Source organism: Anopheles maculipalpis, chromosome X (genome assembly GCF_943734695.1).
Source record: "Anopheles maculipalpis chromosome X, idAnoMacuDA_375_x, whole genome shotgun sequence".
In the NCBI taxonomy this organism is placed as follows: Eukaryota; Metazoa; Arthropoda; class Insecta; order Diptera; family Culicidae; genus Anopheles; species Anopheles maculipalpis.
In genome coordinates, this window is record NC_064870.1 from 8965639 (window position 1) to 8981750 (window position 16112).

The 16112-nt window shown below is 47.8% G+C and overlaps 5 protein-coding genes across 7 annotated transcripts in view; 3 read left to right on the forward strand and 2 right to left on the reverse strand.

The window, feature by feature from the left end:
* LOC126568426 (potassium voltage-gated channel protein Shaker) overlaps positions 1 to 16112 on the forward strand; it is a 416918-nt gene that overhangs the window by 235381 nt on the left and 165425 nt on the right. For all 3 annotated transcript variants that reach the window (XM_050224901.1, XM_050224917.1, XM_050224909.1), the window contains exons 2-3: positions 7154 to 7248; positions 7512 to 9640. In XM_050224901.1, the coding sequence (XP_050080858.1) occupies positions 7163 to 7248; positions 7512 to 9640 (2215 nt within the window). In that variant the 5' untranslated portion in view covers positions 7154 to 7162. The remainder of the gene's footprint in view (positions 1 to 7153; positions 7249 to 7511; positions 9641 to 16112) is intronic.
* Positions 1 to 16112, forward strand: part of LOC126563177 (synaptic vesicle glycoprotein 2B) — a 383950-nt gene that overhangs the window by 8541 nt on the left and 359297 nt on the right. The gene's annotated exons all lie outside the window — the stretch shown is intronic.
* LOC126558946 (uncharacterized) lies at positions 650 to 1908 on the forward strand. The gene is made up of 3 exons (XM_050215041.1): positions 650 to 802; positions 885 to 1649; positions 1737 to 1908. Exons 1-3 carry the CDS (start codon positions 660 to 662, stop codon positions 1870 to 1872), a joined length of 1044 nt encoding a protein of 347 aa, XP_050070998.1. The 5' UTR covers positions 650 to 659; the 3' UTR covers positions 1873 to 1908.
* Positions 2731 to 5542, reverse strand: LOC126564766 (late secretory pathway protein AVL9 homolog). Its single transcript, XM_050221875.1, has 6 exons — positions 5474 to 5542; positions 4926 to 5398; positions 4457 to 4618; positions 3635 to 4389; positions 3366 to 3549; positions 2731 to 3172 (listed from the first exon to the last, which is right to left on the reverse strand). Exons 1-6 carry the CDS (start codon positions 5537 to 5539, stop codon positions 2731 to 2733), a joined length of 2082 nt encoding a protein of 693 aa, XP_050077832.1. The 5' UTR covers positions 5540 to 5542.
* Positions 11393 to 12417, reverse strand: LOC126559370 (solute carrier family 25 member 35-like). The gene is made up of 2 exons (XM_050215523.1): positions 11679 to 12417; positions 11393 to 11596 (listed from the first exon to the last, which is right to left on the reverse strand). The coding sequence occupies exons 1-2, from the start codon at positions 12415 to 12417 to the stop codon at positions 11400 to 11402; spliced, it is 936 nt and encodes a 311-aa protein (XP_050071480.1). The 3' UTR covers positions 11393 to 11399.

Consider the following 16112-nt stretch of genomic DNA (forward strand, 5'->3'; position numbering starts at 1 on the left):
ATGCGATTTGATTCTTCTGATTTCTGGTCGGAAGTTTGTCAATAAATGTAGTTTAATAACATAAACAAGTGAAAAGGGCCAAAGCGTCATTCGGTCCCATGTAAGCACACACACACCGTTCAAATACCGTCGGAATTGTCTGTTCCGATTCCATGGAAATGGAATCGACGGTTCCATCCACAATCGTCCGGAACCATCAGAACCCGTTAGAACGGCCTGAATCATCCGTAAGCGTAGTCGGCTAGTATGCCTTTTTTATGTTGACCGTCCGAACTTTTGGAACCGTCCGAAAGCGTAGACGGCTTCGATGGTTCCGGGCGGTTCCAACGTTTCCAGACGGTTCCAACGGTTCCGCTGGTTCCGGACGGATCCAACGGTGCTGGAAGGAGTGGCAGCTGGCGTTGCGTATTAAATAATGTATAAATAGGGGGAGAAAGAGGCCAATACTAAAATTAAAATAAGAAAGATATCGAAAGCCAGCACAGGACAATTTCTGGAACCAGAAAGTGACAACATATTTGAACTTTCATAGACGTGTTGAAAATTTTGTCCTTTCGGGAGTCGAATCTTCCGGTTCTTGTCCCGAATTACGACACCGTTCAAGTACCTACGGAATTTACATCTCCCTTCTTCGAGCAACAGAAACATCCAATATAAAAATGAAGCGTTCCCACTGGGGAAAGATGGTGGACGGTTCCGATACCCGGAAGGAGCTGGAAGCAAACGATATCGTGCTTACGATGAGCAAGATGGATAAATTTCAGCAGATCAAGCTTCCCTACACCATCACCAGAGAAAAGCGGTAACTATACCCGGTCGTTTTGTTTTCCATCTTCCCTTTAATGGGTATTAATCTGTTTGTCCTCCCTAATTTTTATTTCTAGCGTTCCGCTAAAAAATGCACTCGTCACGCAAACGGTCGAGGTGATGAAACAGACCGAAATGATCCAAACACTCATCGACACGTACTCAACCAAGTCCGGCTGCAACTACATACTGAACCCGTGCCAGCTAATGCCCACCGTACACTTTCCCTCCAGCAATGTGGTCGATTTGACGCGGATGGAGAAAATTACACGCCCGCTCTGGTTCGTGCTGCCGGACGAAACATCCTTCACCCGGGGTGATCCTAAGAACTTTGTCAAAATCTCAAAACCCGTCGTCCTGCAGGCACTGCGCAAGGCAGCGTGCGGTTTACTGTGTATGGAAGGGTTTTCGGAAATTAACGAATCCGCACTGATTATGATTGTGGATGGGTTGGATCAGTACATGCGGTTGCTAACGAGCGCCCTGCGTACGGCTTACACCGAACAGGACGAGGAAATTGGCCCAGTACCGACGCTGATGATGGTGGAGCGGATGTATCAAAGTATTGGCCGTAGTCCGGTGTACCAGCTGCACAACTACTACAAAAAGTTGATGAACAAAAATCGGGACGAGGTGCGTGAGTTTAAGGACATCTACCAGGAGTACGATCGGTTGCTGCAGGAGAATCAGCTGTCGGTGCAGAACATGCAGAAGCTGGGCGATCTGAAGGAGGAAGACTATATGAACTTTCTCGATCCGCAGTCCCACTCGTCGAACGGGACGACGATCGACGGGACGGCGATGAATATTATTAACTTTATCAACGGAGAAACGGTAAATGGGTAAGTATTCGCGCGGGATGCGCTTTGCAATTTTCGGGTTTCGTTTTTGCTTTGCTGAATCGAATGTTCTTCGTTCCAATTCCCCAGGTTCAAGGATATACTCGAGGGTGAACTATTGGAAAACAGCAGCACACAGGATTCGTCAGATCAAATGAACAGTAATCAACAGTTTTATCAGGCCGATTCATCCTCGCAAGGATACGCACCGTCTGGACCGATGTAGCAGTGTGCTGAGGATCCACCGGTACATCGGTTCACATTTTAGTTAGTCTTCTTCTTCTTCTTGGCTTAACGTCCTCCGACGATGGCCCCTCTCCCTGCCGCCCTTAACTATAGTAATAAACATTAAATCATGCAATCCATTATCTTTTTAAGCCTTTAATTATTTTACCGAACAAAAGGTATCGTGTAAGCTAATTTATATGATATAAGGAATCCACAGCAAAGCAAACCCTGTTCGTGGGTGGCATTACATTTTTATTATATATTAGACACGCCCGTACTTCGGTTAAAGCAATTTAAACGTTAAACGAAAATCCCATTCGGTGCTTCGGTTTAGTCGTCGTGTTGGTTATTTTTGCTAGCGTAAAGACTTGCGTTGGTTACATTTTTTTTTTAATTCAGAGCATCCAGAGTCGGTATCTTGTGTCCGGCAAGATTGTGCGCAGTATACTAATGGAATTTCCCGTCTTTGGGCATACTAGGTTCCTAATCCTGTAGGTTGACCGGTTGAGCACAACCATACCATGGCACCTTTTGTATTGCTTATGTCCTTGAACGCTTCACAAGTATCAAACATGATTGTGCTGCCTTTTTTTTTTTCTTTGTAAATCCCGAGTCCTTGCGACAGTTAGTTTTGTTCCAATGCAAGCTATGCACGATCGAATTTGCGGTAGCGAGAAATTTCTTCTGGAGAAAGGCGCTCGAAAAGCTTTCTGCTGACGACGGCACATACACACACACCAAGGAAAAGGAATTCTTCAGAACTACCCACGCGCATTGAGATCGCAAACAAATCTGCCTGTGCCTTACAATCATTATTATGCTAGTTAAGATCTGTTTCGTACGCTTCGGGCGTAATTTAGGTTAAGCGCCGAGCATGGGTGCTTCCCGTTTCGGTACTAACGTTACCACAGGTTACGGGCGTTTTCCCCCTGTCAAGCAGTTCCGCTTCTCGTCCAATTTCGACCACACTGTTGGTGGCGGGTTGGGTAGAAAGTTCGGCAGTTTGTATAATGTGTTTCACTTCCGGTGTTGGTGCACTACCTTCCGGTAGCGATGCTGATGATTCGGTGGCGCTCTGGTCCGCTGGATTGTTCTCTTCGTCGGATGTGGGTTCGGAGGTGTCTTGCGGATGCTGGTCAGTTCGCTGCGACAGCTGTCCACCTTGTGGCGGTGCTGTGAAGGATGTCCACCAGCTCGAGAAGGCACCTTTCGCGGTCGTTAGTGCACCGCCAACCGCTCGACTGGTGTTTGTGACGGCCTGATTTAACTTTCGCCCACTTTCGCTGTTTTGCATTGTTCTGAAGAAAAAAAAAAGATTAAAAAAAAATAATGAGAAAAAAGATTGCAAATATTCTGACCGGACTAGTGATCTTCTGACAAGAACTAAAATATATGGATACGCGCCAAAAAACCATAGGAAAGTGTTAACCTATTATCATCCTAATAAAAGAGCTTTTTTTTGTTGCTTTGCTATCCCGGTTTCATACGTACTGTGCGATTCGTAGCTTCATATCGGCCACAGAGAGCGTTCCGGCGAACGGATGTCCACCGACGAGTCCTTCGAATGCTGGCACAGCACCACCGCCCGTTCGTTCGAGCCAATCGCCGTAGCAGCGGGTCGCTTTAAATGCGCTCATAAAGTGTGTGTTAAAGTGTTCAATCTCTTTGCTACCATCTGCAAAAAAAAAAATTAAGTTTTGAAAAAAAATTTCTCTCGATGTTGTGCGTCCCGTCCCATCTATCAGTCAACCCGCGCCTACCTGCATTGAGAGAAGTTTTCAGCAATGCCACCATATACCCGTACAATTGATCCCGTATCCACGTTTCGCTACCTTCTGCGTCCTCTTTTGGTGTCTGCACGTGGCGCACGACAAAATCGACAAATCGCAAATCCTCCGTACTGAGCTGAATCTCACGCTTCGTGTCCAGATCGAGCACATCGATAATGGCCGTCTCGACGTCGATCATAACGTCCGCGAGCTGACGCTTGTGCTGGAACAGCACGTTGGACGCACCGATGATGTACCCCTTAACAGACGGATCCGTCAGCAGGTCCATGTACGGCAGCGAGATGTACGGTAGACAGAGCTGTCCTTCGTGAAAGATGCGCAACGGTGCACCCCACTCGGATGGTTCGATCGCGTACAGGCTGGAGAAGTTGGACGCTATCGTGTCGACGCTTGTGTCACGGTGTAGCGTTGGGACTGCGGCAGGACGCTGATTGCCCGTGGCGGGCGCGTCCATCGACGATGCGGACGACGGACTGGAGGAAGTCGTTTCGTCTAGGTGTGCTTCCTTAGCACTAGCGATGCTTCTACCATCGCCATCGATCAGTTCGTCCGCTTCCCGACCGGTGATTATCGGTTCCTGGTGGTCCGAATCCGGTTCGTCCGGATGCACGGTTAGAATCTTCGGTACTTCGAGGTTTGGTTTAATGGGTGATACGTTTTCTACCCTCGCTTGTTCCTCAACGGGCGTGCTAAAGGTAGGCATCGGGGACATGGGTCGTGAAGTTCTTGAAATAAAGAAGAAAAAAAGTTTATCACATTCTACGCTTCATTCTTTCAAACGCGATCCCTTACTTTACGCAGGCCACCTGTTGAAAACCTTTGCTGATTAATTCCGGATGCAGAGAGGCAATGCCCAGGATGAGTGCACAGGTCGGATGAACGGGCGAACCGAAGCAAACCACACGCTTCTGTAGTAGGAGAAGCTTGAAAAGGATTAACATTTTGTGTCGCCATCTGGACACAAACACACAATGGAAAAGGGAAAAGTTAGAATAAGATTATTACTATAAAGGTCCATTCGGTGACTGAGTAAACGAGAAAATGAAATCGCTCGGTGAAGTTATGACAATTTGAGCTTGACAAACAACAAAATCTAACAAATTAACATCAGAGGAAACGCTGGGAAATGACTTCGGATTACTCCGAATCCAACAACAACATAACATTTTCTTTCTTTTGGTATCCAATATACAGCACATCTTCACTCGATTACTAAATGGACTTGAAAGGTTAAATGAATTACAGCTAAAGCTTTACTCACTTCAGCAGTAAATCACGCAACGGTACACCGACAAAGTGTAACCGTGTCGATGCAATTTCCTGCGGTTCGAGCGATGTCAGGCAAGCGTTTAGCTGTTCGTACGCTTTCACCAGTATGTCGGTAGAGGAAAAGTCACCCTGCTCGAAGAATGCTTGTGCAATCAGGGACAGCTTCACCTCGACGTAGCCGTAGATCGGCAGGGACAGTAGCGTGCAGACGGATTTCTGTACCGTGCTGCGCGTCAGATCGGCCGTCCGTATTTTGACCTCCTCGAGCGCAATCTGCCGGTAGCACGAGATGCCGTACACGGACTGTTCCGGATCGGTTAGGCTGGGCAGATTGAAGCACACGAAATCGTTGCTAAAGTTGTGCGACCCATCCGGTAGGGCAAGCGTGGGTAGATACTTCCAGCCGGATGGGCATTCGCTTTTTCCTTCCGTACCGTCGACGAGCGGTGGGTAGGAAAACTCGACCTAAAGCAGGGAGAGAATCCAAAAATATATCAGATCAGGCTGGCAGATGTTTCGGTGCAGAATGCATCACCGTACCTGACATCCTTTCTTGTGATGAAAACCCACCACCAGAATGTGCAGTACCGGTTTTTGGTTTTGCATCGTTTCGTGTGTCGAATAGCCAATGGTAGGATTATGGGGCGAGATGATGCAAATGTGTTATCGGACGCCAAAACACGATGAGCTGTACAATACGGTTCCGGTTTCGCGAGTGGGTGGGTTGTTTTCGCAATTCCTTTATCGGACCCGCACCGACACTCGACACATTCTGCCGTTCTTCATCGGTTGTTTGCTGCACTTTCCCTTCCCCAAGTCGTGCAAATGTGCAAATTGCACCACTAGCTGTCCTGCGCTGCGGGATTGTTTTCACTTTTTCGCACTGTTTTCTCACGGCACAGAAATGTATAAGCAACAGTCGAGAAGAACCACACACACTGGAGGAAAGAAATGCAACCTTTTTTTTGTTGTTTTTTTTTAATGTTGGACGAAAAGTTTCACCTGACAGCTGGGTTTGTTTACAATCTTTTTGTTTGCTATGGAGGCCGTGTCGAAAGTGGTTCCCACCTGACAAAAACCGAAGTTTCCATATTGTCGCTTTATCATCGCTTTCTCTCGCTCTAATTTTAGTGAATTTCTCCTTCTGACCAAGGCTATTATAGCAGACCAGGTGTTGGAATACAGTCTGCAATTTGACGTCTTGAAATCGCTTTTTGAGAACTTGGTGCAAGGCACCAGCCCTTATAATTTGTCAAAGGCCCTTAAAATGAAATTATTTCCCCCGTGTTAGAACTTTTCAATGGTGCATTTGATTTAAAGAACTATCGTTAATCTTCTGAAGATGGCAGATGCAACACACCTGCAATAATTTGTAATCCTACATGTCACCATGTAACGGAAAGAGGCGAATGAATGTCTCTATAAAATGTTTTAAAATGCGAATGTAAAAAATAGTCATTGCACCACTATTGGTCTCCCATTATAGGAGCCGTGGTTTCCACTGCCAATTGGGTTGCAGTTGTTCTTGTTTGTTGCTGAAGTTAGGCTGCGATTTGACAGCGTACATGACAGGGATTTAAAGTTCGCCTTGAAAATGTTGTCAACAATTGGCGAGAAAATATTGCAGGATGCATGACTTCTATTTAGTTTATACGTTAAGCGTAGATAAGAATATTATTTTAAGCTAAAATATAATCAAAAGACGTTCAATAAACGCCAACTTTAGGATTTAAAAAGCCATCAAACAATCTAAGGGTGCTTCTACTGTTGCCATTCTTGCATTGTGCACGGGACCGATCTGACTGTTCGCCTTTGGCAGCTCGCTGCCAGTTTGAAAGCGAAATAGAAAAGCACACAATTTGAGAGAAGAAAAACATCGAAAAAATAGAAAAAAAAAGAAAAAAGACAAGAAACGTCGAGAGAAATTACGAAAACAACCCGGTGTGTGTGGGCTGGGAAATTTCACAACAAAAAAGGGATACTGGAGAAGAACGGGGGTTTTTCTAAAAAAGCATACAACGGTGCAGGAAAAACAAAATTTGTGACCGGTTGAATCCCCACTCCCCACGAGGAAGGAAAAACATGATTACCATTTGAACGGTATTTCGCATTACAAAACATCCAGCAGCAGCAGCAGCAGCAGCAACAGCCCACGGTACATCAACATCCTTTTTTCCAGTGACGGAGCGGAAAACATAATCGAACGAAACAAACAAACGCCGCGCCGAGATGGCCGCTTCATTTTGTGGTAAAAGATTGCTACTGACACGAACGAATCTGTTTGCCAACCCGCGACGTCATGGGTATATTGTGCTGTAAGTATTACGCGCCGGGATGCATCTTCCCCGGCACAAGGTCATTGCTAGTGTTTTGCTTAATGGATCTTTTAAGAAGAGTCATTCAAATCGAGAATTGAACTCACAAAAGATTCGTGAGATTCTTAAGATTCACGAACCTTTGGAATAGAGATTCAGGTTCATTCCTTCAACTGAAAGATTCATTCTGAATGAGATACATCCAACACTATTCATTGCTGTACTGTTGCTCACTCACCCACACTTGATGCCATTTGTCACAGGGTACCGGAGATTGGGGAAGATTTGCCGGAGAAAAATCCACTCTCGAACCCGCACGGTTTGCCCGAGTTTAACAACGTAACGATTGAGAAGTGTGTCGGTGCGATTGGCCAGCAGGCAATCGCGGCGGAAAAGAGCGTACGGGCGATCGAGGAGCGGTTGGAACAGGCAGCGGCCGGTACCGGTACGCCGGTGTCGGATGTTATAAAAGACATTATACTGCCGTTGGAGGCGACCGGGGCACCGCTAGAAACGACCTGGGGTATAGCGAAAACGCTCTACCTTGGGAATAGTTCGCGTATGCCAACCAAGAGCTACCTGACGATACATGAACGGGCACGCGGTGCACGGCGATCAAAGTTTAACAGTGTCCCGATCTATCGCACACTGAAGGGTGTGCTTGAAGATACGGCAAAGAGGCAGGAACTGTCCGGGGAGGAACGTCGACTGTTGCAAAAGTATGTGCTGGAGGCGAAGCTGAGCGGTATCGAGGTGGATGGATCATCCAAGTTGGAGTTGAATGAGATTCTCGAACGATTAGCCCAGGAACGTACCCGTTTTGCGGGTAAGCGTGACATGGCGGTGAAGAAGTATCAGCAACTGATCGAGGATCCGGCCCTAATGAAAGAGTTCCCACCGACGCTACTCCAATCGCTTGCCACCGATCCGAGCCAAGCTATGAAGGGTCCTTGGAAGATCACGCTTCAGCCTGCTGTTGCGGAACGCTTCCTGGAGTATTGCGGTGATCGGACGCATCGCTGGAACCTATGGCAGGCGGACACACGGAAGTGTTCCATACACACGGACAAGTCGCTCGAGAACAGTACCCATCTGGAATCGATCAGAGCGTTACGTAAGCGACAGGCAAAGCTACTCGGCTACGAATCGTACGTCCACATGTCGATGGAAACAAAAATGGCCGGCTCGGTGGAGTCGGTTTCGAACGCACTCGACGAGCTGCACCGGTACGCGAAACCGGCCGCCGATGGCGAACTGAGCGCTTTGGAACGGTTTGCCGGTGAGCATGGGTTCCGTGGACCGCTCGACATCTACGATGTTCCTTACTGGAAACGACGCCATCTTGCCACCGTACATCAGTTCGATCAGGAAGCGTTGAAGGATTATTTCCCACTGCCACGCGTACTGACCGGGCTGTTCCAGCTAGCCGAGCAACTGTTCGGCGTACGGATTGTCGAGCGGGTCGGTGTGGATGTGTGGCATGAGGATGTACGGTTTTACGATGTGTTGGAAACGGGCCCGGATGCATCATCTGAACCGATCGCAGGGTTTTATACGGATTTTTATTCGCGCGAGGATGAAAAGCTAGCGGTAGCGGATAATGCCGGCTGGATGGTTGGTATCGGAAGTCGTAGTGTTGGGAATGCTTCCCAGCCTTTAGCTGCGCTGATTTGCAACTTCCCTGCACCACTGTACGGCAAACCGTCCCTGCTAACGGTCGACGATGTGCAGACGCTATTTAATCGGTTCGGGAAAGCGTTACAACATTTGCTTACCACCTGCCGGTATAGTGATGTGGCTGGGCTGTCCAACGTCGAGTGGGATGCGGTGGAGGTGAGCGGGCATGTGTTGACGCATCTGCTGTACGATTCCGCTACGATACGGGCAATTTCGTCCCACTACACTAACGAAGATCCGCTGCCGGAACCGTGCGTCGAAGCGATCCAACGACGACGCACGCATCTGGCCGGCTATCGACTATGTCGCGACCTGTACTTCGCCAATCTCGATCTACAGCTGCACCTAACGAGCGATTACTGGTTGGATGTGACGAAAAAGCTTTACCCGCAGTACCATCCGTTCCCGCTCGATCGTAAGGATGCGCATCCCTGCTCGCTCGTACCGATCGCATCCGGCGACTGGGGCGCAGCGTACTACAGCCATCTTTGGTCGCGCATGATTGCGGCGGATGTGTATAGTGCGTTCGCGGAGGCGAAGGAACCGGTAGCACGGCAGGAAGTGGGCCGACGGTTCCGGGACACGTTCCTGGCCCTCGGTGGTGGGTGCCATCCGAGCGAGGTGTTCCGTCGGTTCCGTGGCAGGGATCCATCGCCGACCGCACTACTTCAAACGCTCGGCATTTATAAGCCGCAGGCAGTGGGTGGAGGTGCGGGTGGTGCTGGTGGAGCTGCGGCACACCATAAAACGGTAGGCAAGGATGAACAGCAACACTAGGGAGACGGAGTCATTTATTGGACGAACTGTAAGAAAAGGCATTCTATTAATCACACACACACGTACAGATAGATACACATACATAATTACGAAACGTAGAGAATGGAAAGAGTCAAGGAATCCTGCAATCAGCGTATTGCAGATATGCTTGCATTGGTACCACTAGAATATAGATTACCATCCTGCGAATAGGCCATTACACGTTCGTTGTTGTTGTACAGGATGGCATCGTAGAAGTGATACACGTTGTTTATGTAATAAAATTGAAATTTCTCTTCGGAATCGATTTAAATAACATCTATTAGTACTAAACTTGCATTTCAGTCAATTTATTTGAAATCTTTCAACTTTGCACTTGATAACTCGTAGACGCTTTTGGGAATCGTTGCAGTCCGCACACGCACAACTTCATCCGGTATTTCGTCCCATATCTTTATACAACAATCTCTTGGATCCGTCCAACATCAAATGTCACCCAATTTTCGAAGCATTTATCCCCGTATGCTAAAGTCCAACTGGTTCAAATCTGGTTGTCGCTTTGAGGCGACCAAATTCAAATATTCGTCGACGATGAAGCGCATCGCGGGCCGATGGGAAAGCATACTTCTGGGTACCCAGATGACCGGTATGGAAGGGAACATGTTAAGACATGGGACGAAAGGCCAGATGAAGTTGTGCGTGTGCGGCCTGCTATTATTTCCAAACGGGTGAGAGGTGAAAGATTTCAAATAAATTAAGTGAAATGCAAGTCTAGTACTAAAGGATGTTATTTGAATCGATTCCGAATTTTATTACACAAACAAAGTTTATCACTTCTACGATGCCACCTTGTACAGAATTACAAAATCAAGAGAATGGATAGAGTCAAGGAATTCTGCAATACGCTGAGAGCTAACAGGCGGGGTAGATAAGTTGTAGTCCTGATGTATAGATTTCGACACAAAAAATGAAATGTTTTTGACAGTTTTGGCCAACCTTGAAAAGATTAGATGATGAGTTATAGTGTGTTGAGTGGAGCATCTTCTGATGTAGTGCAAAGCATGGATAAAAACTTATTTAGTGGGCTGATCCTTCATTGATATTTAACGGGTAAAAACACTGCTCAAACCAAACGAACGGCTTGATAAGGTTTAGCCGGACTTTACACAATCACCCGCAAACATTAAGTATTGGTTTTATGAATTAAAAAGAGACCGTAGTGACATAGCATACCAACCAAGACCAGAAAAGAATACTTGCTGAAAATAAAATGCGATCCAATGTTATCCCTGTAATGGAGGCCTATTTTAGGGCCTAATGACAAATTATATTAACAACAAAATTGCTTCGAAAAGATAGTATGTCGTAACAAGCACTGCTTCGCTCTCGAAAGCAATTAAATTGAGTAAAAAAAAAAGAATTTGACCAACACCAGAGGTCCTTTTATCGTGATTAGGACTACAACTTACCTTACCCACCTGTTATGCTTGCATTGGTACCTCTAGAATGTATACTACGATTCTGCGAATAGGCCATTAAACTTCCGTTGTTGTTGTAGTTTCATTCATTTTCATTTTATTTCCAATATTCGAAGCCTCTATCTTTAAGTAGTACTGTGTAGCATATGATGTTGCGCCTAATGTTACAAGGGTAATAATAAAACAAACAACCATACAAAAAAAAATTAACCTCCCTGGAGTATCCAGAGAATAGATTCCTCAGTAACCGTAGTAGAGATCTCGCCACGCCTTAAACTGATCCCAGAACGTGAGATTAAGGATGGTGTGCGGTGCGATACGCCAGTAGTTCGGCACGAAGCCTTTGTACAGCCCGTGCAAACCCTCGGCACGCAGCGTTTTCGTAAAGCAGTCTACCACGCTCCGGTAGAGAAGGCCACGTCCTTGCGCATCGACACCTGCCAGCAAAAGTGTGGTTCAAACCATTGCGTTAGATTGCTTTTCGCTGTCGGTTAGTATTACGCCGAGCCCTGATCTTACCTTGATTGAAGAGCCGCGTCGCAATCACATCGAACGGTGACATGAACACGCACGTAAAGAATCCGCTCACCATACTAGCCGCGAATGCGGTGATCGCCACGGATTCCCGTGCCCAATCGAACTGTTGGAACAGGTCCTTGCAGGTGGAGAAGGTAGCGAGCTGGGCGGAGGATCCAACGGCCGTGCGTGTTACGATGCCGGGATAACCACGCCACAGTCCCCGTACCCCGTGCGTCCTATAGATCCCGGTCAGTGCGTCCAGTGTGCTGGTGTGTCGATGCTGATAGCCGACCGCATACTTGCCGTGCGAACGGGCCTGGATCTGCGTTTTCACCATGTACAGCGGGCAGGCAATGGTGGACCCAACCACACCGCTCAGCCCACCCCATGCGATCGAGCGGAGCAGTGTCGTGGCCTGTGTATCACCACGGGTCCATTCGCAGTTTTCCGCCGTCTGGTAGATACCCAACCGGACACTGTTCATCGCGAACTGGAAGGCAAGGGCCGACACTAAACCCTTCTGCAGCCCGAGCACACCTTCCGAGCGCAGGATCGACCGGAACGAGCGTACGACGGAGCTGTACGGGTTGCGACCGGTTGGCCCATTCGGTGCAGGTCCCGTTTGGCCGTTACGCTGCAGCAGCTCACCGTGCAGCTGTTGGCGTGTTTTGATCACATCGAACGGATTGCTAAAGAAGCCGGCACAGGTCGCCGCACAGCCTCCGAGTAGGAAATCCATCCCGTTGCCTTTGCCGAGACCGTATCGTAGTCGTGTCGTGCCGTTGTCGTTGACTCAAACGTTTTCGCTAGATCTCGCACCGGTGTCAACACATCACAATCCGTGGCCAGGTACGTACCTCCATCCAAAAAGCTGTCACCACTGCGCACTGCAAGATGCAATAGTTTCTTGGGTGGGTTTGTTTTTGAACCGGTTGAAGAGATTCTTTTGACTTTTGATTCGTTGAGTTCGTTTCCGGTAAACGTGAGGACCCTACGCTTACGTCACCACCGATTCACGTGATGCACAACGCGTTGCGTTTTTCGCGGGAGCGTACACCGCGACAACCGCAGCCTAGCGATCCTACGCTGATGCACCGTCAACATTTTGCCGTATGCTGCGAAGCTTGTGTGTGTGTGTTTTTTTTTTCTGGGAGGGGGTGAGGACCAGTTATGTAAGGACGTGTAGCGCTGACGATTTTGTTGGGTAAATGCCCGGTCGAAGGGCCGTCGTGTTGCACCGTTCGTCTCAAAGGTCGCCGGTGAACCCGAACCCGAACCGAAAAACCCAGTCGATGGGGCCAGAGTGTTCGGTTACGCTGCTATCTCCACCCGCGATCACGACCTCGCGACCATCCCGGATACAGATCACCACCCATCGGTTACCGCGCTCGGAGCCGTTTGCTGGATCACCCGATGCTGATGACACCTTTGCGAGGGTCGCGCTGGCGATGCATTCGAGCGGCCGAGATGTGTGGAGATGACCGTGCTGCACGGTTGCACCGAAGAAGCTACCGATGGGAGAATTGTCTATATATATATATCGCCGAGCCGCCGAATGCGGCCGCTGATCACGAGCAGCACAGATGGGTGTGTGTGTGTGTGTGCCAACGATTACCGAATGAGTGTGTGGTGTGATCACTCGGAGAGTGCACCCAGCACGAGCCAAACACGCAAGATGTGCAACACCATACCACTAACGAAAACAAGCACTTGGCCGATGCAAACCAGAAATTGGATGTCCAAAACAAAAGCCAAAACTCTGCAACGTGTGACACATCGAAGGGAAAAAGGGGCGCATGCGTCCGCTGGAGATGGTGTACCTGTGTAGGGTAACTTCACATTACCGGGTGTGCTTTATTTGTATGCCGATGCAGTGTTGCACGTGTGGAAAGAACCCTCGAGGTGAAAGAATGTACGCATCCAACCTGCCTTTAGAGGTTAATAATATACTCTCTCCGGATCTTGACATACAATTTCAAACAAATGGCTACAAAAGCACGCAAAGATCCTACAATTCTTGTCCTCATCTCAAATTGACGAGTTTTGATCTTTGTGTAGAAAAAATAACATCTTATAACGCCTTAGAGCCTCATCTTGATATCTTATCCGGAGTCTACTTCAGTTGTTTTTCTACAAGTGGTTCCTTGAGTCCACAATATGTTCAATCCTTGCACTGCAGTAAGATATTGTGAAGCTATTGTGGACTCTGGTAACCCCCGGTAAATATACTTCAGACGCCGGATATGATATCAAGATAAGGCTCTTAGGCATTTTATTTATTTCTAAACTCATCAATTTGATCTTTGCGTGCTTTTATATCCATTTGTTTGAATTTGTAAATCAAGATCGGGAGAGTTTGAGGGTCGACTTAGATCAAGTGCTTCTGGGATGATGGATTCTTTCAAAATGCTCGAGGTAGGAAGCACTTAGATTTCGTGAGTGGATATCTGGACGTTGAGAACTTTGAACTTCAAAAAGATATCACAAGAGGAAAAAAAACCTGTTACACGGTAGGATAGTTGTTACAAACTGCAACTGGACTCTGGAGATCGTCTCCGAAAAAGTAATAAAAATGGATATACATGTCCATGGTTACCGTCAACCTCCGTCCACTTGCTACAAACTGTATAGATGTGCCTCTGTCTCGCCGGCATGCGACAATTATGAATGTTTTGTTTTTCTTCCCCCAAACCATCTACCAGGGAAGTACGCGCATACAGCTAATGGCAGTACGCCACCGGGAGCAGCCAGTGTACGGCTTAGTTATTAATAAGCGATAGAGATGGTAATGGATTTATTTATAGTTCACGCCCCGTTACTAACCCCGGCAGCGGCTTGCGGAAGCCGGAATATTGGAACATTTGGGCATCCGAAAAGTATCCGTCTCGGAAAACTTGTTGTGCGATGGGTGGAGACACAGTGCGTGCATCGTGTTTTCACACACGAATAAATAATTGGATGAAATAAATTTTGTTCGCCCGCTTGTCGTACTTCGGCTGTGCTGCTTCTACCTCCTTACCGCTAGTCTAGGTCCTCTAGGTTCACGCATCTATATTTGCTCGCCGTACGAGGATTTTACTCTTCTAGCTCGTAAATGGTGGCCTTGGAAGATCGTGTGAATGTGTGTGTGTGTGTGTGCATGTATGAAGGATTCCGTGCCACTCGCCGAAAAGATGAGTGAAAGGGATGTGACGGTGAACTTCTTGGAGAAGTTCCAGGTTTTCTGGAGGCTCGTCCAGTAGAAGCTTTAGGAATTCTTTTCTTTATGGAAAGGAGCTTTTGCTGCTAGTCTGTTTTCGAGCTTTAATGTCTGCATGAAGCTTTAATGTTTGATAGCCAGTTCGGGCAAGCAGATGGCAGCTGAGCAGCGAACATCCACAAGACAACCGTATAATACCAATTATTGGAGATGCAATTTTGCAATGGTAATTGGTAAGGTTTGGTGCGATTTGCAGTCCTCGCATCGTTTGGATGTCAATCAACGGCGGCAGATGACATCACGTAGCTATTGGAGGGTAGCCAATCAACCGAAAGTGAAGCACGTAATGGCCGTAACGGCTGACCAGACGTCGCTAGACGCGAAGATCCAACCCGCGGATTGCGAACCGTTCCGCGAGCGAGATGATGAGGACGATGATGAGTGCTATTAATCTTTCCGCCTATGACGACAACGGTACACGGCGGTACGATTGGCTAGCACCGTAAATAAAACCAAATGCAGAATTGCGGACGCAACAGAAAACACACACAAGTCGGCATGTGTGACCGTTTCTATCGGTCGTATGCTCCAGCACCGCAGCCGTTATTCCAATATCGGAGGAGGTAATTTTTCATTCAGCGGGCGGGTCTGTGAAGTTGTGTTTTTTTTTCTTCCTTCTCCTCTGTCGCTCTCACGGGAGGGCGAGTTTACGATCCGTCACATTATCGGACCATGGGGGCAAGTACCTCCCGTAATCCCGCGTGGATATCACATCCAGCGACTAAAAATAGGATCTCTATGCCAATTCCCATTCTCCAACATTCGGCGAACGTTTTTAAGCGAGTTGCGATGGCATCATGGTTTTCAATATAAGAAAAAACAACAACAACAGCAACACCCAATACACTACGGGCACTACTACGCGTCTGTCATTCCGAAATGTGTATTTCGTGGACTCCATGCACAGCCATTAAGGTGGCGATGGTTCGGGACCGGGACTGGTAGGGCAGTTTGGCACCGATTGTGAGACATCTTCTGAGAAAATGGATACGCGCGCGCGTGTTTTGGTCGTTAAATCGCGAAGTGGGTAGTGAAGTCGGTTGGCAAACGAATTGAAAGACAACCCCGCTCCTCCCCCCTCTCCCTTCCCTCCACCCCACCCACTCCGGATCGCGGTACGTGCTGGGAATGCGGGAAGCGTTGCTGCTGAGCGGGGACAGATGATGATTTATGCG